The 27,562-nt window shown below is 33.7% G+C and overlaps 1 protein-coding gene across 1 annotated transcript; it reads right to left on the bottom strand.

The window, feature by feature from the left end:
* Positions 1 to 20,171: 20,171 nt before the first annotated feature.
* HELRODRAFT_69899 (hypothetical protein) lies at positions 20,172 to 27,350 on the bottom strand (the record flags this gene model as incomplete). The annotated part of the gene is made up of 15 exons (XM_009030621.1): positions 20,172 to 20,286; positions 20,480 to 20,583; positions 21,118 to 21,297; positions 21,578 to 21,730; positions 21,929 to 22,221; positions 22,471 to 22,641; positions 22,914 to 23,072; positions 23,399 to 23,522; positions 23,858 to 23,959; positions 24,381 to 24,538; positions 24,795 to 25,026; positions 25,431 to 25,540; positions 26,416 to 26,542; positions 26,919 to 27,021; positions 27,229 to 27,350. The coding sequence occupies 15 exons, from the start codon at positions 27,348 to 27,350 to the stop codon at positions 20,172 to 20,174; spliced, it is 2,253 nt and encodes a 750-aa protein (XP_009028869.1).
* Between the last annotated feature and the right edge of the window lie 212 nt (positions 27,351 to 27,562).

Below are 27,562 nucleotides of genomic sequence, written 5' to 3'. Positions count from 1 at the left end.
TTTTCTTATCGAGGGTACTTTTATAACACTTACAAAGTATATTCAGGTGTCCAGTGTTAGAATAAAGTTTAAGTAAGAAAGTATCTCAAGTACATCACATACACACTCACACACACAGACACTCACACAGAGACACACACAAACAAACAATCTAGGTCTTAATTTTTTTCCGGCAAGATCATTTCATTTCATTCGCCAGAGACAACTTTTTTTTAGAAACCAGTCATGCTACGTTGATTTTCAAAATTAAAAAATGTTGGGACTTCCGCTCAAAGTTATGGACCTCCAAAAAATAACTAATAGCCCCCACTAAATATTTAGGGGCACGCCCATTTTGTTGCTTCAGGGCCTGTCCAGCACCAATGCAAATCCTGCCCTGGAGAGACTCACATTAACCAAACTGGAATGGTTGTCCTATTCATTTTTTGGATTCGCATTTGTTTTGCTGTAAATAATTTAGATTCTTGTGATTTACATAATGTAAATATTCTAGTTGTGTGTGTGTGTGTGCGTGTGTACGTGTTTGTTCATCGTGTGAAAGCTTTGAATTTCTAAACGACGCATTTGCAAGAACGCATCGAATTAATACTAAAATATTAATAAATATTAATTATTCAACTTCGTGGCACAGAATTAGTACGTTTGTTTGTTTGTTTGTGTGTGTTTGCTTGTACGTGTGTGTGTGTCTGTCTGTGTGTCACTTAAAATGACAAAATGACATGACACACACACACACACACACACGATGTGCATGTAGATAGATCATTGTGTAGCGCGCTGAGTAGGTTTTTGTACAAACGCTCGCAGAAGAGAGTAGCTGAACAATTATAAAACTACTTGAACATTCAGCTGTTTGTAATAATAATAATAAAGTAGCAAGTATAATAATAATAATTATAATAATATTTATAATAATAATAATAATAATTGATTCTTACAGAACATTTTATGTTTTTATATGAGTTTATTTGAAAGGTTGTAAACTGTCGGATCGAGAAGTTTAATTTGAGGTAAGTTGATTGAATTGTGTGCATGTTTTTGTTCAGTACTTATTTGCAGTTGTTACACAACGATATTTTGTTATTATTGTTGTTGTTGTTGCAATTTTTTGTTATTTCCTATAACCTAACGATATATTCCTTCGTAATCTTCAAACCAGGCATAGCACGGTAAATTAAGGGGAAAAAGAAGAACATAAATCAGTCCATTAAACCGCATCTCGACTTCCTTATTACAATTAGGATAAAAAAAAATCTAGAATGACAAATAAACTCCATACCAACATGCCTCCAGGAATATTTGGAATGACGTATTTCCAAATCTTGTTCGTGACGGTTTTAATGACGTTAACATCTAACGAGTTGTTGATATCAGCAACACCTTTGCCAACATCTTCATCATCATCATCATTATCTTCATCCTTATCATCGTTATCTCTAGAATCATCATCAACTACTGAGGTTTTTGAGGATTATTTCGACCAAAGTTATTTTTTTTTACAAAATATTAACTTTTTTAATTAAATTTTAAGTAGCTGTTTAGTAACTAAATTGGATGATGCTATTTCTCCCGTGACCGAGATTAACAATTTTTTTCATCATTAACCAAAATTTTGTCCTGTAAATTAATATCTTTGTGTGATTTAATTATTTAACTGTTTTCTGAACACACGATCCATCCATCTATCCATTCATCCATCCATTCATCCATCCATCCATCCATCCATCCATCCATCCATCCATCCATCCATCCATCCATCTTGGTTAGTTGGTTGGTTGGTTCCTTGGTTAATAGTTGGTTTTTTGAGATGATCAGTGAACACCATTCATTGTTATCCTCATCGTCGTCGTCATCTTCATCATCTTATCACCACCACTACAACATCATCACTGTCACGAACAGAAAACCTAGACGTATATCCATGCACAGAAGAACAGAACGACTGCTTGTTTGGGGCAAAATGCTTCTATTTTGTTATACATAGGCAGCGAGCTTGCGTGTTTGTATATTTTTCGAATGTTTTTTGTATGTTTTTTTTATGTGTGTATGTATGTATGGATACCTAACTAATTAACAAACAAACAAACAAACAATTGAACAAACAAACATACATAAAAACATTTAAACATACAAACGATTGAGCATACAAACATATAAACATACAAACAAACATACAGACTAACAAACAAACAAACATCCATAAAAACATTTAAACATACAAACGATTAAGCATACAAACATATAAACATACAAACAAACATACAGACTAACAAACATACAAACATGCTAACAGTTGTCCAAAAAACAGAAGTGGTTACCGTTGTGCTCTAGTTGATGATGAATATTTGAATCTGGAACGGATTACTCCTTCAAGTCGAGGTTAGGGGTTAAAAAGGTTAAAGGTCAATTACACTCTTCCAAGGTTTAGAGGATTGAGCAAAGCGCACAATCATCGTAAACCCCGCATAACACACAAAGCATGTGGTAGGCGGGAATCTTTTGTCACATTCTAACCCGGTTACTGCGAAACAGCACCGGGCGACCTTAACCATTAGACCATCACGCCGCCCCAGATGATGATGACGCACCAGTCAGGCTTAATTAGATCTGTCAAAAACAAAATTGAATGGAAAAAAAAATTAAATTAATATTTAGTGTCTATGTGCCTTTTATATGATGCATGAAGTCAATCAAAAAGCAGAACTCAGTTCTAATAAAAAGCTAAAAAAAACTTCACACAGTTGTATTCATCACGACATGTAGTATTAATCCATTAATACTTCAATGTTTTTGATTTGTATTGTTTATTTTGACTTGTAAAGTTGTCTGGTGAATAAATAATTTTGACTCTTATTGTGAAAAATTTGTAAGTCTCATTTCGGTGCCCCCTCTACTTAGGCACCCGGGGACATATGTACATTATATGGTTATGCAAATAAAAGTTTAAGGGACCATAAGTATTGGTTAGGATCCTGGGACCAATAATCGTTAAATTTTTGATAATTGATTATGGTGATTATGATGATGGTGGTGATGATGATGAGGACTGTGGTGCGGTGATTGCGATGATGATAATGACGACGGTGGTGTAAATGTTGGAGTTTTAAATCACAAAAACATCATTATCATCATCGTCGTCATCATCATCACCATCATCATCATCATCATCCCGTTGACAGGAATCATCCAGAAGATGTCGCTAAACAGGCAGATTGTCCTACTCATTATCGTCAGCCTCACCACTGCCATCGTCTTCATCCTTATCTACATCTCAATCAGGTATCATCATCATCATCATCTTTTTCTTTTTCCTCCTCTTCCTCATCATCTTCTTCCTCCTCTTCTTCATACTCTTCATCATCTCTTCATGCATACATACATAAACACACACACACACACACATACATACATACCCACATACATACTTACATACAAACAAACAAATATACATACATACATACATACATAGATGTTGGATAAAACCACAAGAAAAAAATTAGCAACCGAAGAAGAATTTTTGATAACGGCAGAGATTGGAAGGTCAAGGCAGATTTGGATCGCATGAAGGACTACCCATCGTTCATAAAAGATACAGGAGCAGACACTGTTATTTTAGTCGAACTGATTATACCGTATGAGGCTAATATAGCAGCAAGTCACTTTATAATAACAGCCAAATGTGAGGAGCTTGTTAGTGAGATAGGACAACGTGGGTTTATGTGTTTGTTTTACGCAGTTGAGGTCTGTGCAAGAGGTGTTGTTGGTTGCTCAGTGTACAGCTTTTTGAAGGATTTGGGTTTGGCAGGTATAAGACGATCGAGTTTTATTCAGAACATAGGACATACAGCCGAGCAAGCGTCTTACTGGATATGGTTATGTAGAAAGAAAATTAGTTTAAATAAGCGAGTTTAAATAGTTAACAGACGAGCTCGTGTGCAACGTAAGTAAGGCTTCCAATTACTCTACACTCCCAGATTCGGCTTAGCGTGTTACTTGGCTCGTCCATATAACTCACATCGTGATGTGTTTAGATGTGAACTGTCTTGCACGCCTACACAGTTTTTCAGTTTAAAAATATATGATTTCAAAGCGAGGCAAATTGTTTGTTCAGCAAGAGACATCTAACTGATCTCTGGGTGTGGCCCCGTTTCTCGAGAGTGTCAGGAAGTTAAAAGGCCGAAACACTCGTTGACGGAAACTCTTCCTCTGAAGACTGTCGCTGAACACTTGTTATGTTCGAGTTTCAACTTATATACATTATTATACATACACGTACAAAACACACATACATATTATACAACCAATTGCTTTAGTCATCAACACGTGTTGCAATTTTACGTTATTTCACTATTCTTGATCATCATCATCACCATCATCATCGTTGTCATCCTGACCATCATCACCACAGACATTGCTACAAAGGTTCCATCAAATATGGTTTATGCAGTAGAGCTCGTTCTAATGGTGATGATGATGATAGTGATGAGGACGACGACGATGGTGGTCATGATGACAATAACGGCGGTCATCGTAGTAGTAGTAGTGGCAAGATACTGGCTCCATATATCTCGCTGGATGTTAGTTTTTCTGGAATAATTTGGACGGCTTCATTTTTTAAGCGACAACCACTCCAAGCGACACGACGCAAGCACCACACGACACGACGCGTGCGCCACGCCACACGTCTTCATGCTTAGGACGGGCAGGTTTCGAACCACTGCTAGTTGTGATGGCTTTCACGCCATCTGACTCTCAGCTACCTCGACTAGCATTACTATTTAAAAATTTTCAAGTGTTGGTGATTTGTTATTTAATAATTATATTATTATTATTTACAAATTATTATATTTATTGTTATTATTATCATTGTTATTATTATTATTACAATCATTAATATTATAATTTATATTACGAAAAACAAATAAAACATAGATGACGAAGGACTGTGGAGGGTATGAGAGAAATGAACAAAGACCAAACAGCGGCGAAAATAAAAACAACAACAACAAAGATAAAACATCAGCAGCAGCAGCAACAACAACAACAACAGTCGTCAAAATAGAAAACCAACAGCTACTAAAACATCAACAACAACAGAAAGAACCTAGACAACAAAATCAACAACAACACTATCAGCAGATTAAAAACAACAACATCAAGTTCGGACGGAAGCGGCTGGAGGCAAGTTCGACTACACCCGACAGCTCCATATCACGGAAACACAACATCTACAACAACAACAACAACAACAACAACAACAATATATCACCTTCAACAGAAAACCGCCTCAGATCTCTCGCTATCCTATCTTTGCAAAATGATAGTAATGATAATAATGATAATGATAATAATAATAATAATAATAACAATAATAACAATAAAGATAACATTATCAGTAGAAGTGATGGTATTATAGCCGAAGCCAAAATCAACATTGATAAACGCAACGATCATAATTTTGATGAGAGTATTGAAGACAAAAATTATGATAATAATTATAATAAAAATTATGACAATAATTATGTTAAGGTAAATTATAACCATGGTAATTATTATAACGATATGGATGGAGTTCATGGCAAGAGTTATTTAGTGTCATTTTTGAAAACAACAACAACAACAACGACGACGACGACAACAACGACATCAGTAATCACATCAACAACAAATACTGACCCCTTCAAATTGTCTACTTCATCACAACTTAAATTTCCCTCATTGTCATCATCACCATCATCATCACTATTGTCATCAGCCTCTTCTCCAAAGCTTACAACATCAATAACATCAGCAAAAACATCAACAGTTCTTCAAAATCAAAAACAGCAGCCGCAACAGCAGCAGCTTCATTGGCAGCAGCTGCAACAGCTTCAATGGCAGCAGCAGCAGCAGCTTCAGCAGCTTCAGCAAAAGTATTCTCCACCGCCATCTCCACCTCCACCACTGCAGTTTAGTACATTCAAATCTAGACGAAATATGACAGCAACAAAGGTGGCAGTACCAAAAACATCAACAACAACATCAACAACAACAACGACAACAACAACAACAATGACATCAACAACATTAATGACGTCATCAGTAATTTCAACGCAACCACAAACAATGGTGACAGCCTCAACAACCCACGTGGCACCACCAACACCACCGAAAACGATTTCTAACGATCAACAACGTCAACAACAACAACAACAACAACATCAACAACAACATCAACAACAACAACAGCAACTAATTCAAAACGGCAAAAGTGGTTTTTTAACAAATTACAACGATATTTCCAACAACAACAAAGTAAGCAACATAAACAACAAAACCAACGCGAGCAACAATGACAACAACAACACTACCAAAAACATTAAAAACAACAATGATACTAGCTTTGCTAGCATCAAAAAAATTACATTAACGAAACCTCAATGTTTTACCAGCGTAAACATCAACAACAACATAAACTTTAACAACATCAACAAAGTTGACATCCAAAACAACAACAGCCTCATTAACAACAACAACAACAATATCAGCAAAGTTGACAACAAAACTACAACAGCCTTATCATCATCATCAACAACAACATCACTAACGGTTTAACCAATGGCACAAACAGCAACTACTACAACAGAAACAACAACACCTTTTTAATAAAAACAGTTCCAACAACAATAATTGTTGCTAAAACAACTAAAACAACAGCAACAACAACGAAGACAAAACCAGAGACACATCAACATCAACAATCATACGCATAACGAAACAACAAGACAAGAATGTTTTAACAATAGGGACATTTTAAACAACAACAATAACAACAACAACAACAACGACAACAACAATCTTATACTGTTAATGAGGTATTGATGCCCAGATTACTAAGACTGACTCTAATTCTAAGTGGTATTGCCTCGAAATTAAAAACTTTTAAACGAAAAAGGCAGTAGTTATTGTTCTTTATTGATTATTATAACAACAACAACAACAATAATAATAATAATATCAATTAATGTTCTATTCTGTTTATATTATGACACAATTTTGATGAAATTAAGATGGAAATTGAAGTTGTTTCGTGGCTCCGTCAGATTTGAGAAACTTTAAAATATTTTTACTTCCGGATTCTCTTTGTCTCTCTTCTTTCTTCTAACTACGGCCGCCATTTTTCTCAACTTTATCACGTGATCGCTTTTCAAAAAATAACCCATCTCCGCGTGATGTCACTGACCTCGTTTGATGATGTCGTGAGGTTGGGATGATCTGATTGGATGGATGATACTTCCGGCTGCCTGGTGGAGTTTTTGACGGTGGAGTTTTTAAAATAAAAGAAAACAGTTTAAAAATAAATATAAATTTATTATCTTACAGGTTAATATACATTTCTTGTATAATCAACCATATTAAACATTTTTTCTAATAAATTATTGCTAACAATGTTGCATTTGTATATTAAAGACATTAAAAACATTATAAAAAAAACTCATAATCTATTTTTAAAATGAAAATTTCCAAAAAAAGGAAAAATAAGTATAATCTAAACTTACTGAAAAAAACAGCTATGAAATAAAATACAGCTTACTGTACCTACTTTAAAAGAGTTTAAGCCGATTCTACGACTTGGTTCACCATGGAAATATATACCATGTGGTTTACTTTAAAACCAAATTTAAAACGGTACATTTTACATGGAAACTCTTGTTGTGAAAAATTTTGTCAGCCTCATTTTGGCGCCCCCTGTACTTGGCGCCCGGGGACATATGTACCCCTCCGCTCCCCCCCTAGCTACACCTCTGGATATAGACATTTATTTTGATTATGGTGTGACAGTAAACATTTTACGTTGTTCAGTTTATCCAAAATACACCAAAGTTGTTAGGTGAAAAATTATATTTGTAGTAGTCTAGGGGAGTTACAGGGTAGAATATTTAGTAGAAACTGTTTATCATGGTAAATACGTAAAACGTACGACGCATGAAAAAAATTCACAGCCCTGATCTATTTTCTGAGTAAATTTATAAACTTGCATGCGAGAGTTTCATAAAATAAAGTGGAACTTCAAAAGAGTTATGAATCAGAAGTAAGAATCATTTCATCGAGAGGACAGCCGCAGTCTAGGAAATCTAAGCAATGTCACCATAGTTTGGAAGATCTCTTGTGAATAAATTTGTTACAATTTGTTCTCATTAAGTATGAAAAAACGGCTTTTGTTTTGAAATCTTTTTCAAAATTAAAAATGACTAAAGGAGGATTTTAAAATTTATCCGGAGATATTTAGACGAAACAATTATATATAGCAAACGAAAATCATAAATATATAAGATATGTTTGGAAATCCCAAACAATACCCCGATTCGTTTCATTTATTGAAAGTTTATTTCATTTCCATCGTGAAACATCATTTGCCTGTTGGGGAAAACGTACGAAGAAATTTCTCCTGCCATGTAACAAATTATTTCTTCATCTCGACTTCCAGCTCTCAATAGTTTGTCAGTGCTGGTTTCTGCAACAGATGTCTGAGAACAATTTTTCACCAAATATGAATTTGAAACAATTTTTTACTACAATTAAATAAAACAATTAGATGTTGGAACATTTTTTCAGAGTTGCAAAACAACATTCATAGTGAAATAACTCGAAGAATTTCAGAAATTTTATCAGAATCTAGGATGGATGATGCTTTAGACTGAGATATATTTAATGCATCGGCAAAAATATGAACAATAAAGTCTACCTGATGATAAAAAATCATTTCGGGGCTGTTAATCAGATCAGATGATGAAGAATTCATACCGATTATATTATGAAGACATTTGAAATTTATCACTTGTTCAAAAACAAGTAAACTTTAATCAGGTTGATAGGCACCTAAGTCCTGTACGTGTACAGTCTAGTGCTGCTACGAGACTCAGAAATTCTGAATATAAAAATCCTATTTTTCACAAATATTTTAAATAATAACTTTTTTCACATATAAAATCTGAATAGAAACAACTATTCTCAATAACTAACTGTATAGCAGTTTTTATTAATTATGTTTTTCTTTTAATTATTTTTTATATTATTTTTTTATTACTTTAAACAGCAGTTCAGAAGACAGTCAATTTGTGAGAGACACTGTACAAATTTTGCGATACAAAACGATAGTGGAGTAGGTATGCGCAGATATAACATCAAAATGTTGAGAAACTCATAGACGGACAGTAAATAGCAGGGAATAAAAAATGAAATTGTGAATCAAATTTTCTAGATATCTGAGTTTGTTGAAAGATTTGATAAAGTTGAAAAGTTTCATGTGCTGCCGTCTCAAAATTCTTGCGGTGTCTTTATTCAAATAATGTACAAACAAGCTGCTATTTCAGGCCCAAAGTCACTATACTATCACGGTAACCAGGAATCTTAAAAAGCTGAATCTAATTTGTCTTGAGTTGATTAACAGAAGGTTGAAAACTTTTAAAAAGTTTAAGTAAGAGGCAGCCAACATGCCATCACAGTCATCAAACTTGAGACAAGTTTAAATGAGGAAGCCATGAAAAATTGAAACGATCTTGACAATATTTTCAAATTATATAATTGTAGCTAACCAATCCAAAACCGATTTCAAATGTGAAAACATTTCAAACGAATCTGACATTTGAATACGACATCCTTCAAAGGACTGAAGATTAAATATGGAGGAACTATTCACTCATAAAATCGTCTTCAAGAATTATTTTTCATTTTAAACAGTAAGATGGTCAAAAATAAGAATAAACTAACAAACTGTAGAAATATTTTAGAAATGTATTAACATTTTGAATGCATTAACACTTTGAATTGCATACTAAATATGAAGGATTTATTTTCAGACTTTTTTAGTCTCAATTCTGTACAATAGAAAGTACATTTTTCAAAATTTTATTGTAACACGAAAATGTTTTATTTCAAAACTTTTCCTCAAACCACTTACATTTTTATAAAAACAAACTAGAAAATATTAACCAAGAAACATAAAATATTTCACAAATTTTTGTGAAACTATTTTTAAAGAGGTCTGTCACAGGCCTGTGATGGGAGCTATTTTGAAAAGAACTTTAAATAACTTCAAATACATAGAATTTAAACAAATTGTCCGTAATGAATCATGAACAATTATTGAAATTATATTCGAAAGATAACTTTCACTTTGTTGTTCACGATTCAGACAACTCGCACAACACTGATGATTTTGATCCAATCATAACGATCCAATTTGGAGTAAGCACGCTAAAGTAGTAGGCAGAAGATTTAACACAGTTTTTAAAAAGTTGTGTTTTTCAGTTTTTGCACCACCAGAAATCAAATTTTTGATTTTGGAATGAGCGTTTTTAAATTTAAAACTGCTAAACTGCCTATAAAGGTAAGTGATTGTCGTGATTATCAAAAAAATCATGCTGATAAAGCCTGATCGAACAAACTGCTCTCATTGGCCCAAGGTGTTTCAAAAAGTTCGCGTCAGATAAAAAAATGGAGAAAAAAGGCCAAAATGTGCACATTTATGTTGATGTACATTTGCTGGAAAGTTCGTTCATGCAGCCCCAGTACCCGTGAATGAAGAGAGTGACACGTTGATTGTGTTTCATTATTGTTTCATAACGAATTTTGCTTATCGTTATACGAAGCTATAGTTGTTGCAATGTCAGTGCTGCTCATAGCAATTGTTACTGATCGTTTTGTTAAACTATAACGTTTTGCCAGACGTTAAATTATTTCTTAACGGTTGAATAAATTTGGAGCAGTTTGTTGGACATAAAAATGAATTCCGAATTCTAGAAATAAGTTGCGGGTTTTTTCATTACGGGCGAATAAAACTTCATCGGAGGTTAACAGAGAATTACTCCACACAACTAATCAAAGCGTGGGATACAAGGACATCCAACTGGAGACGGAGACACGGATCCATGTTTGTGGAGTGCGTGTGTACTGCACATAATGAAAAATACTTTTGGCGAGCTCTGGTTGTAGCATTTCTAAAAAAAAAGAATCTTTCAAATTAGAATGAGCTGGTCACGGAAAATCAATTTTCACATGACATCTCATCATTTACTGGATTGAAAACACAATAATCAAAACGACATCGTTAAAAAATGTCATTTTATTTGCAAAAACTCCGTTGCATGTGCATATTATATAAATGTTTCACAAAACTTTATTTCGAAAGAGAAACAGTTCTATTTTAAATGCCTGTGTTAAACAACGGAACATTACAACACATTTTGATCAGGTTGGTTGAGTCGTTTCATTCGCAATACAATGTGTGAACCACAGAAAAAAGTTGGGTGTTATTAAGTAAAATTGAGACTTTTTGATTTCTTCTGTGGGATAAAAATATTTACAACTTTTTACTTTTTCACATTCGTTTTAGTTGAGTAAGCTCGAACTCTAAGTGGGTTTTCTTTAAATAATGCTTTTTTTGTTTGTGGTTATCTATATAGTACATTATTTTCACGAAGTATTCTGTAGTCTTTCATGAACAAAATATTATATTTATAATGTGTTTTTTTTATATATTAAGTTTTTTATTTGTAAAATATTTTATCTAAAAAGCATTTTATTTATAAAATATTTTATTTAAACAATAAATTATAATGATTTAAGATTCTGTGTGTAATTAATTCAATACAGTGGTCTGAGAACTAGATTTTTACCGTTTGGTATAGGAAGTTTATCTGACATTTCTGTTACATTTATAGTCGAAATTTTTCTAGTTAAGGGTGGCCAAATCACAAGTTTATCTTTTTTGGTCATCCTTCAAAGAAAATAAGAAACAAATAAGAAGGGGGGCAAGTCGGGCTGTCCTTCCCCGAGTCGCTGTTTCAAGAGCGAAATTTTATGGCGTCTGAAAGATTGTATAAAAAAATGTTACTAAGAAGAATAAGAAGGTTTACCACGATTTCTTTTATCAAAAATTCATCATTTTCAATTCATTGTGTGATTCGTATATAATTAAAAACTTTGGATTTATTCTTTTTTAAATAAATTCAAATAATTTGTTATCTATAAAGTGATATGAACAGAATGAAATCTGTTAAAAATTTAGAATGTCTCACAAACGGAATAATTAAAATCTTCATCTCCTCTAACACCCCGAAACAGCATTGAAACAAATCAATCATACAGAAAAATCTTACAAAAACTAACTGAACTTATTTTTCAAGTTATTCCGCTCGTTTGAAACCTTACAAACATCCTCCAAACTTGATTCCTCTTCCTTTTCTTTCATCCCAAAATCCAGATCTCCAATTCGTTAACTTTATCACGTGCTGATCATCTCTCGAAGAAAAATTGATCTCAACATTTTCATCATCGTCTTTTTTTGAGGAACTTTTTAGGTTCTAGAAGGGTGGGGAGTAATTGTGTGATTCTTCTGGCTGGTTGTGGAGTTTTGATGGTTTACTCATTAATAAATAATTATAGTATATGTATAATTACATTACGAAAAATTATAATTATAGTAAGTATAATTACATTACGAAAAATTAAGATCGTTTTGTCATGGTAAAAAAAAGCCAATCTGGATTTAAATTGATAGCATAGCAGTATTTGTGGAACCATTGCGACTTGTTATTTTTCGCCCTAGTCAGGTTGACTTCATTTTTTGAACTACGCAACACGTATAGTGCCCTTTATTAACTGATTAAAAATCACACTGGTTGGAATGTTTTGCTAATAAACGAACATGCCACAGAGAAGACTTTCAAACATTTCACACAAATTCTTAGATACAGATTCGGGTTTAAATGTCCATGAAAGTAACGGAGAAGTATCTTAAACATACCCTGTCGTTGGGCGTAATGGAAACGAATGTTGAAGCTTGTGCTGACAAACAGCAAACAAAGTATTACACTAAAGTTGGTCGGTGCATAACAATGGGGATAGTAATAGAAATGAAATCCAGTAGTCCGGGCAATGAAAAATTGTAATTAACTCCTGATGTAAACAGCAAGCATCATGCCTTGAAAATAATCAGTTCAGAATACAAAATAGTGAACACTGCCAGAAGCAACAGACGAAACTATGTACGATGACCGAGACAAATGCCAAAGTAATTGGGGGGCCAGGTGACTCAACCTGGTTCAAAGACAGGATGAGCCAGCTGTAAAAGAGACTACCAGATTTAATTTAAAATAGATTCATACGTGAGACGACTGAACATTGTTTAACGTGATACAACATATGCAACAATAAAACCATTATTAAAGAGTTGAAATAATTTTCGATGAAATGTTGAAAAGAGAGAAGTGGTGAGAAATGTTCGGCGCGCATACGAGTTGTGGTTGATGCTTTTTGAGGCACCTAAACCATTATTTTCCCATAAAATATTTTTCGTAGTTCCAAAACCACAAATACAAACTAACGGGATTGACAAAACATGCCAAAAAATTATAAATCTTTCCATTATACGTGTAAAGAATTCCATGTCTCTTTTCTGTTTTAAGAAAACTTGTTAGAGTATTTCAATAAATTTTTATCTATCGGTGTTTGATTTTTTTTTCATTTTCAAATACTTTTATGATTTTTGGCTGTTAATTCTCGATGACGGCATAAGTTTTCAGTTTTGTAAACCACATTCCAAGAATAGGTAGTTGATTGTTTTTTCTGGGGTAACCTAAACTAGGAAAACATCCATCGCGACATGAGAAGCCATGAATTTCAAGTTTTAAGAAGAAATATCGTTAAATTAACTTTGTCTATTTTCAGTTTTAACAAAATAAGAAATAACTTCAAAATTATTATCGTTTGATAAACAAAATTGAATCAAAAAAAGTTGTTAGACGTTGACAAGGTTTGGTGTGGTCTAACATGCGATAAAAAATTGCATGATATATGATATCAGATGATACAAAATACCAATGACAGAAATGGGTAGAATATTGTTTTAACTGCTTTACTAAATTATCACATCATCTTTGGAAATAAAATCATCCGACTCATTTTAAATTGTTCAAAATATTAACTGAGTGAACGGGGTTGATCTTTAAACTTAATGTGCTACTAATGTTTTTTCTTATAATTTAGTATAATTATATATTTTATCAAACTATATTTCGGAACCGGACAACAAAAAAATATTGAGTTATCCACCCACGGACTGAAACCAAGTAAAAATCATTCAAAGTCTTGACTTTTGGCCGTAGAAATCTATGAAATCCATCATGGTGTGCCACAAAAATTAACAAATTCATCAGGAAAGTTCATGGACTCTGATGACAAAGAAAGATAACAATTCTAAAAGATCGACCTTCAACCAAACGTTAATTTCAATAATTCTTCAAAACTTCTGTGAAACAAAGCTGTTCACTTTAAAGGCATAAATTCTATTAGCCACTTTACTAAGGTATCCAAAAAGATTTGTTCTTCAAATAGACATGCAATCAGACAAATGTTTTTCAATACAACTTAAATTCAAATGAAACCAGCACAATTTTATTCATAACACAACACGTGTTTAACAACAGTCATCTCAAGATGACTTTGTTTTTAAGAAAAACTTTGATTAAAAATCTAGTACACACGTATAATATTAATAGTGATAAGAAACGTCAATCGATATATCAGTATTTTATGGTATCGTATCGAACTGTAATGTAAAACTACGCGTTAATACGTGTTAAACATTGTAAGAAGAGATAACTAACCAATGGACCAATAAGAACAAAGAATGCAGTCATCACACAAACTAAACAAAAACTTGTTGAAGGATATTAAAGTCGATGCTATAGAAACATTTCAACCTGTCAACTACATTCTTATGTGGAATAACGAAGAATAATGCACAGAGTGGCATATGGTAACACACTGTCAGAACATCAAAGAAGAACTTTTATAAACTTATTTATCGCAACGATTTTCATAACAAAAAACTTTTATAAAAAGTTACTAATTAGTTATGTATTAATATTTTAATATTTCAATTGATATATTTTAATTGAAAAATATTATTATGTTATTCAACTTTAAATAGCAACTATTAACCAATGGACAAGTGACCATAGGAGCACAAAATGATGTAAGTCAATTTGAATAAAAAAAAGCAATTCATTGACAATACTTTCAAGATGAGGTTTGATTATTATTTAAAGAGAGGTGACTTGAAATTTAAATGAAAAATTTATTTGACCCTTGTTTCCGTCGCATATCTCAATGTATTAGGCAAATTGGATATAAGGTCAAGCGACCTCACACAATACAGGGAACCATTTCTCAACATTAGAAAATTGGTTTCAAGGTAAATAACTGGAGCACATTTTATGAGTAAAATTGAGTTTAGTTTTTTGGACCTTTTCATTCTGGATATAATCTCCGTAAATCAATGCATAAATCCCAATACAACCAATCAATTTAGTCTGCATGAACATTTTGAAAACGTTTCAATTTCAACAATGAAAATTGTGAACGTATATAAATATATGAATTTGATAAAATATCACTGTTGTTTTTATAATATTTTCTTTCATTAATTAAATAAAATACTTTTTAACACTTTTTAAGTTTTAGCAACCGGCAGGATAACAACATTGTGACTCAGAAGACTTGAGAAAACTGAAAATAAATAACAATTCACTGGAGGACGAAATTTGGTTAGCTTCTTACGATGCATTGAGGATTAAAATTTTCAACTAATGCGTTAAGTGCTGACCAGTCAAGTAACCTATCAGAACAATCTCCGCCCAAAATTTTACGAATACCATCAATAAATTGTCTCTAAAATCAAAAATATAATACCAAAAATAATTTTAAATTTTACAAAAATAAAAAAACATTATACGTCACTGGAAACTTGCAATTTTAATAATTTTTCTTTCAAAGGAGCAATAACAGAAGACAGATAATAATGAATTCTTATTAAATTCACTAAAATTTTAGTAAAAATACACCATTTTACGGATATCCTGGTTTTATATATGCGTGTGTGTTTTGTGTGTACATGTATGCTAATACAGATGCAATTAGTATATATATATATATATGATATAATTAGTGTATATATATATAGATATATATATATAGTATAATATACAAACATATTTGTAATATATAAAATATATAGGAAACAATGTATCGGAACTTATGTACGGTTGAATCATGACTCTACACGTAAATGTGTAGGTTTTTTTTTGTTTGTGTATGTATAGGTAGGCCCGCAATGGTCTGAAATACGAAAGATCGAAGTGCTGGATAGGTTTATAAAATCGAGGAGGCATACACATTCGAATTAGGAAAATAAATATCATTCTTGGAAACTGTCAACCATCCCTGCGGAGCAATCTGTAGGATGATTTGGAATCAGTGGAAAAGTTTTCTGAATTGATAACGCAGTGGCTTCTTACAGTGTAACCTACGCTTTTTAGAGAAGTGTCTTGTCTAGTAAACTCGATCTAAAATACCACATTTTGTTCATAAAAAAAAAGAATTCTCTTTATTATTGATTTTATGAGTCCTCTACTTAGTTTACCATTCACTTCATTCTAATAGATATCTTAAAAAGTGACTTGAATGCCACTTTAAGCACCTGCCATGCTAGGTTTAAAAAACCTCATCTTTAAATCTAACAAGTCTATAAAACTTCAAAACCTACAAAAATTTCAATGTGTGGTTTGTCCCCAGCGAAAGCACGAAATGCGAACCTACACATTATAATTAGAGCAATATCTTGATTTTAAGCACCTGCTGGGACCAAGAGCCTCGAAAATCTTTCCGCACAACCTAACATGTGAAGTGGCCAAGCAGTGGCATTTCCCCTAAAATTACAAAATATTCTTGCCGTTTCAGGTGGCTTAAGAAAAGTAAAAGTTCTTATATTCTTTGATTTAAAATATTTTTTGTCGAGCATTTAAAACACAATCTTCATACAGCCAGTAATGCAATTTGAAAGTTATTGAAAATGGTTTTCTTTTGGCGATTAAATTTTAAAATATTCACAACAGCTTTACAGAGAGCGTAGCACGGCTCTTTTTCTTCATTGCGGACTAGTTTAAATAAATGAAGATTATTTCATCTATCGTTTGATTAGTAAATTATTAATTAATAAATTACCAAGCAAGCCAAATGCTTATTTTATAATTTTAGTATATTGGCTTTACGGAGGTCCCCCATTTAAACAGAGGTTCGGGGCGTCCGCCCCCTCCATTCTCGATACGCCACTGCATATAAAATAGATAAATTTTTAATATTTTAATAAATTAATAATAAAAGTTTTAATATTTAACACGACAGACCGTGCTCTCTTACAAGCAAGTTCACATATTCATACACGTATAGGGAAGGGAATGTGTTTAGAAGACGCATTATCATTAGCGCGTTAAAAATCGCGATAAAAATAGTAATATAAAACAGACTCATATGGCTAATGATTTACGTTGGAAGATCAAATTTCTCAATCTACCAAACATTTCAAGTAATTCGATACCTCTCGATTGTATTTTTTAAACTAACTTTTAAATTTTTTGCGTATGATTTCATGTTTCTGTTTATTTAAACATCAGCGAGTATGATGTACAGGTTCAAACGTACATACATTTCTTTTAATTTAAACAGATAATATCATTCCAAAGACGTTGGGGTCTGAATATTAATTTTTTTTTCACTAAGTTTTACAAAGAAGTTTTCAAAACTAGTCGAAAAATTTTACGTTTGGTGGACTAAACCTCAAAATTTTCTAATCTTATTTAGTATCCACCGGCCCAAATGAAAAGATGTCTAAGTCCGAAGACATATAATTCAAAATATAGACAACACTGGGTGTTCTGGGGTCACCATTCCTTACTAGGGCTGAACCACTCAAGCCCTCCTCACAAGTCCCCCTCAAATTGCCTACAGAAGCCCTTAACTAGTAAAAATTTAGTTCCCTACATGATGAAATCAATATCATCTTTAATTAAGAACATTACTTTAACTAACTCCCTGGCTGAAATTTTAAGAATTACTAAAAGAAAAAATATCACATATTCATCTGAAAAAAATATTTATCACCCATACTAGCATCTCAACCTAGCATACCAACCAACTATAATTAATCTTCCAGTACATCAATCAATCTTCGTTTGGCGTCCAGAGAACCAGTTCCCCCGAGGTAGGACGTTAATCTTCCAGTATATATTTTTTTAGATACATCTTTCAACATTAATTAGCAAAAAATTTGAGGAAAAACACATACATTCATTTAATCTAAAGCCATTTAATAAGTTAATCATTAATAATTATACAAAGCCAACAAAATAATGTACATGTAAATAATAATTTAAAAATAAATGAATAATAACGACAACGAAACAAATAATATTAATAATAATAACAACAGTAACAACGATAATAATAATAATAAAGATGATAAATCAATAACATTCTAAACATCAGGCAGACAAAATGTTAAAATTAATTAACCACCCATTCCAACTCATTATATATATATATATATATATGTATATATATATATATATGTATATATATGTATATATATATATATATGTATATATATTATATATATATATGTATATATATATATGTATATATATATATATATATGTATTTATATACATATATGTATATATATATGTATATATATATATATATATATGCAATACAACCAGAGTTATACAATAACCAATCCATTATATGATACTTAATAACAAGCGAAAAAAATACCACAAAAACTCATTAATAATGTTAACAAAATAATTATTAATAGTATTATTATTGTGTAATTATAACTGCTTATATTATTATTGTTAGCTTTATTAACATTGCACGGCGAAGAATAAACATTGTTATCATTCTTTAGTAAAAAAAATGTATTACATACGGAACCACTAAACAAACACACACACACACACACGCACGCACACACACAAACACACTGATAAATAATAACATAAATAAATTAATAATGAATCATAAGTAGACAACAATATGCATACAGTACCACCATTTTTATGTAATTATTATAGAGTGAAATTTGAGTGGCTATCTCATTATACATATATATACATATACATATATATATATATATATGTATATATATATATATATATATATATGTATATATAAATTGTTGTTCCTATGTTGTTGATGTTATTGTTCTCAACATTTCTTAAATATAAGATTAATAAACAAATAAAAACAATGGCAATAATAATTAATAACAATAATAATTATTATTATTATTAAGATAATGGTAAAAATATCTAATTATAAAAAATAATATAATTATTATTAATATATGAAAATATTTCTGCCCTCGAGTTGATTGATTGATCGCAAGTTTAGCAGCTGGTTGAAAATTCGACAGACTGATTGACAGATCGATAGATTGATTGGCCGATTGAACGAACGAATGAAAGGAAGATGGATGAAAAGAATAAATGAATGAGTGAATGAATGAATAGTTGTTTATCCAAATTTCCTAAGTCATTGAGGAGGTTGATCTATACGTTCCCAACTACTTCTACTACTACTACTTAACTACCATAAATAATAATAATAATAATAATAATAATAATAATAATAATAATAATAATAATAATAATAATAATAATAATAATGGTAATAATAATAATAATCAAAATAATAATAATCATCGTCATAATTTTCTCCATTGCTCGGGTGAAAACAGAAAAAATAATATTATTTTCGTAATTATTTACTTAAAACTTTGAAATTATTAATTATAAATTACATTTCTGAATAATAATAATAATAATTTTTGTCTCGTCTCGTTTCACGTCACGGGCAAATTGTAATACTAATAGTCAAATAATGAATAACAACAATAATAATTCTTGCATAAATAACAATTAATAATAATAACAATAATAAATAAATAATTTCATCCCATTGATAAGTCAACCGCTTAGTTCGTTGTCTATATTTCTCGTTCAAATTATCAATTCATCTTTATCTATCTCACACACACACACACGCACGCACACACAACACACACAAACACATACACAGATATACACACACACCCTCAAACATTCGTATATATAAACACACACAAACACACACACATAATAATAATAAAAATAATAATAATGATAATTACACACATGCAATATTATATATATATATATATATATATATATATATATATATATATATATGATATTTATTAAATTCATAATATAATTTTTTTAATTATATACTCTTTAGTTTGAAATCCTCTAGACTTTAATTTCTTTTTGCAGATGCTGTAGGAACTCCAGGTAGGAGAATGAAGATTCCGTCCTATCTTCAACGAGGTGTTGGTAGAACATGTGGCGTAATTTTCCATCCTCTCTGCGTGTGTGTGTGTGTTTGTGGGTGTGTGTGTGTGTTTGTGGGTGTGTGTTTGTTTCTGTGTGTGTGATTGGGTGTTTTGTGTGTGATTTGGGATAGGTTGTTCAACCGACCAGCCAGTCAACCAACCAACCAATTAACCAAACAACCGGCCAATTAAACAACGAAACAACCAATTAACCAGTCAACCAACCTGATAAGCATGAGTGGGGCTTCGACAGTCCTCTTATGATTCAACTTCTCCACAAACTTCCTCACAAACAGTGACAGATTGTTGTCCAGCTCAGGCAACTCCAGCTAGACGATAGTTCAAAGTACTCATCATTCAGACGTTTTATCACTAATCAACTTCCCATCTGTAGCATCCTTTATAGCATCGAACCAGTAAAGTCAACTACATTACTAACGACTCTAATGTTACCAACACAGCTAAGATCCCCTCCAATAAGAAAACAATGAGAATATAGACTTAATTGAAGCAATAGGGTGAAAACCGCATGAAAATTAATTTCCTCTTACTCCGAGAGGATTCTAACAATTTATTAACATTAGCAGAGTAAGAAAACCCAAACAAAACAAAAGAGATCAACAAAGTTAATATAAACACGCACAAACGCACGAACAAACTTTACAATAAACAATAAAATAAACAATACAATAAACAATAAAATAAACAATACAATAAACAATACAATAAACATTACAATAAACAATACAATAAACAATAAAATAAACAATACAATAAACAATACAATAAACAATACAATAAACAATACAAACAAAACAGACAAACAAAACAAACAATCAAAAGAAACAAACAAGCAGACTAACATATCCTTCCGCGGTGCCAGCAAACGATCGGACGTCCAGCAGATGAGCGCAGAAGGCATCACTGATGGCAGAACCCAGGTAGAGGTACAAGTAGGACCCCGCGTCCATCACATACGCCCCGTGCCTGTCGATCTGATGGGAGGAGAGTGACGTCATCGAAGGCCGGATCACGTGATCTTCCTCGTCTCTTGACGTCAGCTAGAGGACAATATTTTTGTATGTAGATAACGTACAGGCAGATGAAAAACTGTTACAGAGGCGTATAAACGGAGCAAAAACAAATCAAACTCAATTTACATGAAACTATACAAATGAGAACAATAAACTTAAAAACGTACAAGAACGAAACGAACGCACATGCAAAAGACACACACACACACACACACACACACACACACACACACACACACACACACACACACACACACACACACACACACACACACACACACACACACACACACACACACACCTGTTCTTCAGTAAGATTATGCAGTGGATAAAGAGCAGGATAGATGTGTAGCAGGAGTTGCTTCAATGGGAGCCACTTGCATAGCTCCATGGCGTACACTCGATCATCGATCTTCGTCGAGATCCCAATCCGGAAAGCCATCTTTAGGGGTGAGCATGTGGTGAGTTGTGTGTCTCATATCTTGTATCCATACACTTAACAACCAAGGTAATAACTAGTTTTATTCTTAAAACACGTCAGCATAACCAACACTGACATACTGTATTTGTTGTATTATAAATCTAAAATCACTAATCGCAGATGTAAACAAAAAAAAGTCAAAACATAAAAAAAACCCACAAATTTGAGAAGGGCCAAAACCAGCAGAGGGATGTGCTTCAGTGACTGGGGGGCCAAAAGCTGGTTGGCCAATCTCTGACCCTGTGGCACGGAAGCTCTGTAGGCCTGCATGATGTCGAGGGCCGCGTACACCAATGCCTCCCTCGAATCACCCAGACCGACCGAGAGAGATTTATCGACGGCCATCTTGGATATCAGTGAAATTATTGTTCTTTGGTTGGCAGACGCCTGGACCTCGCTGAGAACCGAGGAAACCGGGATGCAGAGGGTGTGGACCCTGATTCGTCGTTCACCTTCATGGGTGGGGGTTGAGGTCGAGAAAGTTAATGGTGGTGTGATATTTGAGATGGATACGTGTATACTGTGACTGTGTTGGTGATGGGGCTCTTTCTAATTACCATGACATTGTGTGTTTAACATTTTTTTTGAATATTCTCAGAGTTTATTATAATGTCATATCAAGTTAACAGAGAATCAAATGAAAAGAAATGCAGGGAGAACGAAAAAAAATGATAGGCCATAATAGGAGCAACCGGACCAACCTTTACTGGAAGTATAGAGGAGAGCAGCCTGGAAGAAGACGTAGTTACTTTCCAGCGTGTCGTCGATGGACATCTGTAGGCCGAAACTTGCGTCCGGGTTGACGTTTGGAAGCGAAAGGAGGTCGGTCGATCGGACGAAACCATTGCCATGAAATGTGTGGATGTTCAGACCTGACGAAAAAGTACAGGCTTGAAGTGAAGGTGATGAGAGTCTGGTTTTTCATATAATGCACAACCAAAATAGGATTCTTAATAAGTTGGGGATAAGCATTTCATTTGCAGACTTAACATTAAACTAATAATCATGAAAAATATACTGCAAACTTCACTGCCAAATAAATGTCACAAAAAAAAATTAACACCACTAAGAACATAAAAATAAAAGTCTACAGAAAATTTAACAGATTTTTTAAGAACCGACAGAGAGGTCTCATCTAACTAACCCCGCGTGCAACGTACTCTCATGACAGCCTCGAACCCTATCTTCCTGGTGAGGTACCTCGTCAGTGCAGATCGAAACCTCCTCAACTCCGCCAGGTTCGTTGCTCTGTGGAAGCCAGGGAAGTAGTAGGTAGTGCCACTGGTGAACTTGCTGGCACAGGCTGTCACGTGTGTGTCAGAGAGAACGTTATCATGGAGAATTGCGAGGAAAGGTATTTTAAAAAATTGAATGGAAAATCTATTTGCTTGTAGTAACAAAATTCAGATGAGTCAAAATTATTGCAAAAGAGAAAATGACAAAAGACAAAAAAAACAGAGAATGAGAGAAAAAGAAAGAGTACCAAATCAAAATCTTGTTACATTTTCAAGTTGTCAGCGTAACTCTATCTGCATTTATCAACTGAAACCGTACAAAACAATACCTCATAACTTAAATACCTCGACCTAAAAAAGTACCTCCTCCTCCATACCAAAATACCCGACTCACAAATAGTGGCGATATCAGTGAACTGGGAATTGAGAAAGAAAATGTCGATGCAGATTTGTTGGGCTGAACATTCTAGGGCCAGCTTCTTGTAGAAGTCTGTCACTGGTCCCATGCCCTGTATGTTCTGTGTTTGTGTGTTTCGTTTGTATGTTTCGTTTGTTTGTTCCTTTGTTCCTTCGTATCCTAACTTTGTATGATCCTAACTTTGTATGCATATGTTTGCAGGATTTGTTTGTATGTCTGTTACTTTGTACGCTCATAACTTTGTATGCGTATGTTTGCCTGTATGTTTTATATGTTTGTTATTTAAGTATGATCCTAATTTTGTATGCTTGTAACTTTGTATGTTTGTTCCTTTGTATGGTTCTAACTTTGTATGCTTGTAACTTAGCATGTGTATATAATAGTATTATTTTTTTTAACTTTTTTCATCTACGTATTACGTTATCTCCATCTAACCTTGGAGACCCTTTCATTAGCATCCTCCCTGTTCTTGAGGGCACCTGCCCCTACGGTGGGTAGGTGGGTCTGCAGGACTGTCACCCGACCCCCCGTCGATGTCTGGATGGAGATGATGATGGTGGTGGTGATGATGGTGGTGATGATGGTGGTGATGATGGTGGTGATGATAACGATTACGGTAATGATGATGGTGGGTGGGTGGTTTTTGATGCGATCAGTGAAACCCAAATTTTTTAAATTTTGAATGAGAATCTCGTTTGATGTTTTCAACTCATCAACACAACTAATCACCACTAACACCCTCTGTAAACATCTGAAAAAAAATTCCTAAACTTTTCAACTTTTCAAACGTTTGAATGACCAATAAAACTAATTAAGCCACTAAAATTATAAATTTCCGCTCCAAATGATTGCTTAACAATGTCTATTAGAGGCACCTTTCATTGTAAACATTGTATGAAAATAAAATTTGAACAGATTTAAAAAAAAGAATTTGAAAAAAAAAACAAATTTCGCCTACCATCATCTTGTAGGCCACCTCAAGGGCAGTACCCAAGCAACTGCCCACTTCGGTGTTGTTGGAAAACATGGCGGGAAGTTTCTCTAGAAGGTCAAGGACGATGTCTCTGGATTCTTCGAGGTTCACTAGCAGTCCATCTGGACATGGGATGTCTGCATCTGGAGGTGTTGTGTTGCGTGCCATGTTGTGTTGTGTGGTATGTCGTGTGTGTGTGTGTGTGTGTGTGTGTTTGTGTGTGTGTGTGTGTGTGTGTGTGTGTGTGTGTGGTGTGTCGTAAGTGATGTTGTGTGGCGTGTGTGATGAAACGTTATGCGATCCGCCGCTGTGATATTATGTGACGCCAGATGATAACGTGATGTTAAAGAACAGGAGAACTTAAAACAACAAATGATAACACAGAACGAAAATTCGAACCTTCCAGATCGGGCATACATAGGATCTGAGGTTGATTATGCTCGTCGGAGAGATTGAAGAAATAGACAGAAGTGTCGTACGCGATGAATCCTATCTGTTTCCTGCTGTCTCCGGGAATTCTATCCAGTTCTTTGATCAGGATCTCGCAGAATTCACTCAGGTATCCTGTCTCGACGGCGTTGAACGACACGTCGAGAAGATATAAATAGACTGCCGGCTGAGGAGGTCGCAGCTGATTGGTTGGAGAAGAATAAAAATACATACATACATACATCCATCTATACATACACATATATACAGACAGACATACACACATACACATATATACAGACAGACATACACACACACACACCCATACATACATACATAATACATCCATCCATACATACACATACAGACACACACACACACACACACACACACACACATACATACGTAATTCAATTCATGCATAAAATCTACAAGGCTTTTAACAGGTCCAAAAGTTAGTTCTTGATCAAAATAAAATATTCAGTAAAATACTAAAAACAGAAAACATCGGCTCGTGCAACTGTAATCACAATAATAGCATCAATAGCAACAACCACAGCGGCAACAACCACAGCGGCAACAACCACAGCGGCAACAACCACCAACCATGTAATCAGTAGAGGCGACATATTCAACAGTGGCCACCTTAACCTCTGGTCGCTTGTGGGGCTCGATGTATGTGTTCGTCGTCGAGTCGTAACAAAAGTCACTTGGTACTGTTTTTTGATGTTGTTGTTTTGTTATTTTGCTGTTTTTTGTCGATGTTGTTGTTTTGTTATTTTGTTGTTGTTTGTCGATGTTGTTGTTTTGTTATTTTGTTGTTGTTTGTCGATGCTGTTGTTTTGCTTTATGATTTCGCCATTTTTCACTAATACCTTTCCTGATAAATTATGGCTGGATAGTTAGTCTATTGTTTGCCATTCGCTAATGTTGCTACATTACTAATAAACTATTGTTTGTTTGTTTGTTCGTTCGTTTGTTTGTTTGTTTGTTGTAGTAGCTTAATGTTGTTTTTGTTTAGGCTTATACTGTTGTAACTTTCATGCCAATGTCATGTGTGTTGTTGTTGTTTGCCTGTAATAACCTTCATTCAAACTTCCTAGCAGTAGTTGTTCATGCTCAGATGTTGAGTAAAATGATACTACAAGAGTGGAAGTTACTTATGATTGCATAGTTGCAGTCAGCTAGCGATATCACCAAACTAAACTCCCATCACACTCAACTCGAACAATAATAACAAGCTAACAATCACAGTTACAATCTTGTGACCCTTACAAATAATCACACAGACATCATCTGAACTTTCATCAGCACAACTGCAATCACCCAAATCTGTAGCTTTCATCACCATAATCATCAACCAACAGTCAACAATTTTCTCAATTAAATCAGATCCAAAATCACCATAGATAGACGAAAACTTAGAAGAAACCAATTTTCAAAGGCGTACAACAGTAACAACCGATTTGTTTTCCTCAACCATATCTTATTACAACTATACAGAATATTTCAAGCTAGGATAAAGTTATACGCTCCTAATATATCCGGAACAACTCTCTACCTCTAGCCACCCCCCAAACCACCGACGAACATTCATTGGCTTTGAAGCAGATGTTGCACTTCCACCTGGAGGGATCGACGAAGACGACGAACGGATTGATGTAGGTGCGGCACGATCGACACCTCACAATGGAGCAGGACTGTATGACCTGGAGGTTCTGTCAGAAAAATGTTGGCAGTGGTGGTTTAATTTAATGATTGATTGATTGACTGACTGATTGGTTGGTTACTTGGTTGGTTGATTGATTGATTGATTGATTGATTGATTGATTGACTGATTGGTTGAACTATAGATTGAATAATGGTAGCTGTTTAATTCAATTTGTAAATTATTAGGTAATCTGCTTGCTGGCAAATATGATCAGTCAAGTCGAGTGATTGATTGAATGGTTGACTGATTAAAAGATTAAATGATTGACGGATTGATTGGCTAATTGATTAAATAAATGATGAAGAGCTAATTGAATCTACTGACTGATTGAATAATTTGAAAAATGATTGACAGATTATCGTCCAAAAGGTTAAGAGACTAACAGACAAATCCTTGAATGGATGTACCAGAAGACCGAGAGGTAGTCTGGTCTTCTGAAGCAATGAATTACTATTGGGCATGACATTGGCAGTGCAAGACATCAAACTGGAATCATGAATTTGAGTGAGGATCGACACCGTCATCAACATATTCCAATAATCATCATCATCATCATCTTCATTACCATCGTCATCATCAGCCTAACAATCACTACCATCGTTATCATCAACAACATCATCATCTTCATATTCATCTCTACCATCATCACTATCATCATCATCATCATCCTCCCAAAGGGGTGACTCAACTCACTCGGGGTGGCAGTTGGTCTTCCTGACATCGTGCATGGAGGGCGTGGCGACCTCGAAACCGTCTTTCGGAAGGATATTCCTCTCTTGCAATAAGTTGTACACTGCTACTTCAGGAACCTTCATAAATAATAATAATAATAACAATAATAATAATAAGAAGAAAATAACGAAGAAGAAAAAATAAATGTTATTACCACAAAAAAATGATAAACATTTAATCAATAGCTGTAGTAGCAGTTGAAGGAGCAACGATCATATACCATAAGAATGACAAACCTGGTTCAGCCCAAGCCCACCGAAACTGTTCTGCATTGAATTTATCTGCTGCTGTGCTT

Source organism: Helobdella robusta (assembly GCF_000326865.2).
Source record: "Helobdella robusta unplaced genomic scaffold HELROscaffold_7, whole genome shotgun sequence".
In the NCBI taxonomy this organism is placed as follows: Eukaryota; Metazoa; Annelida; class Clitellata; order Rhynchobdellida; family Glossiphoniidae; genus Helobdella; species Helobdella robusta.
This window is presented reverse-complemented; position numbering and strand designations above follow the sequence as displayed.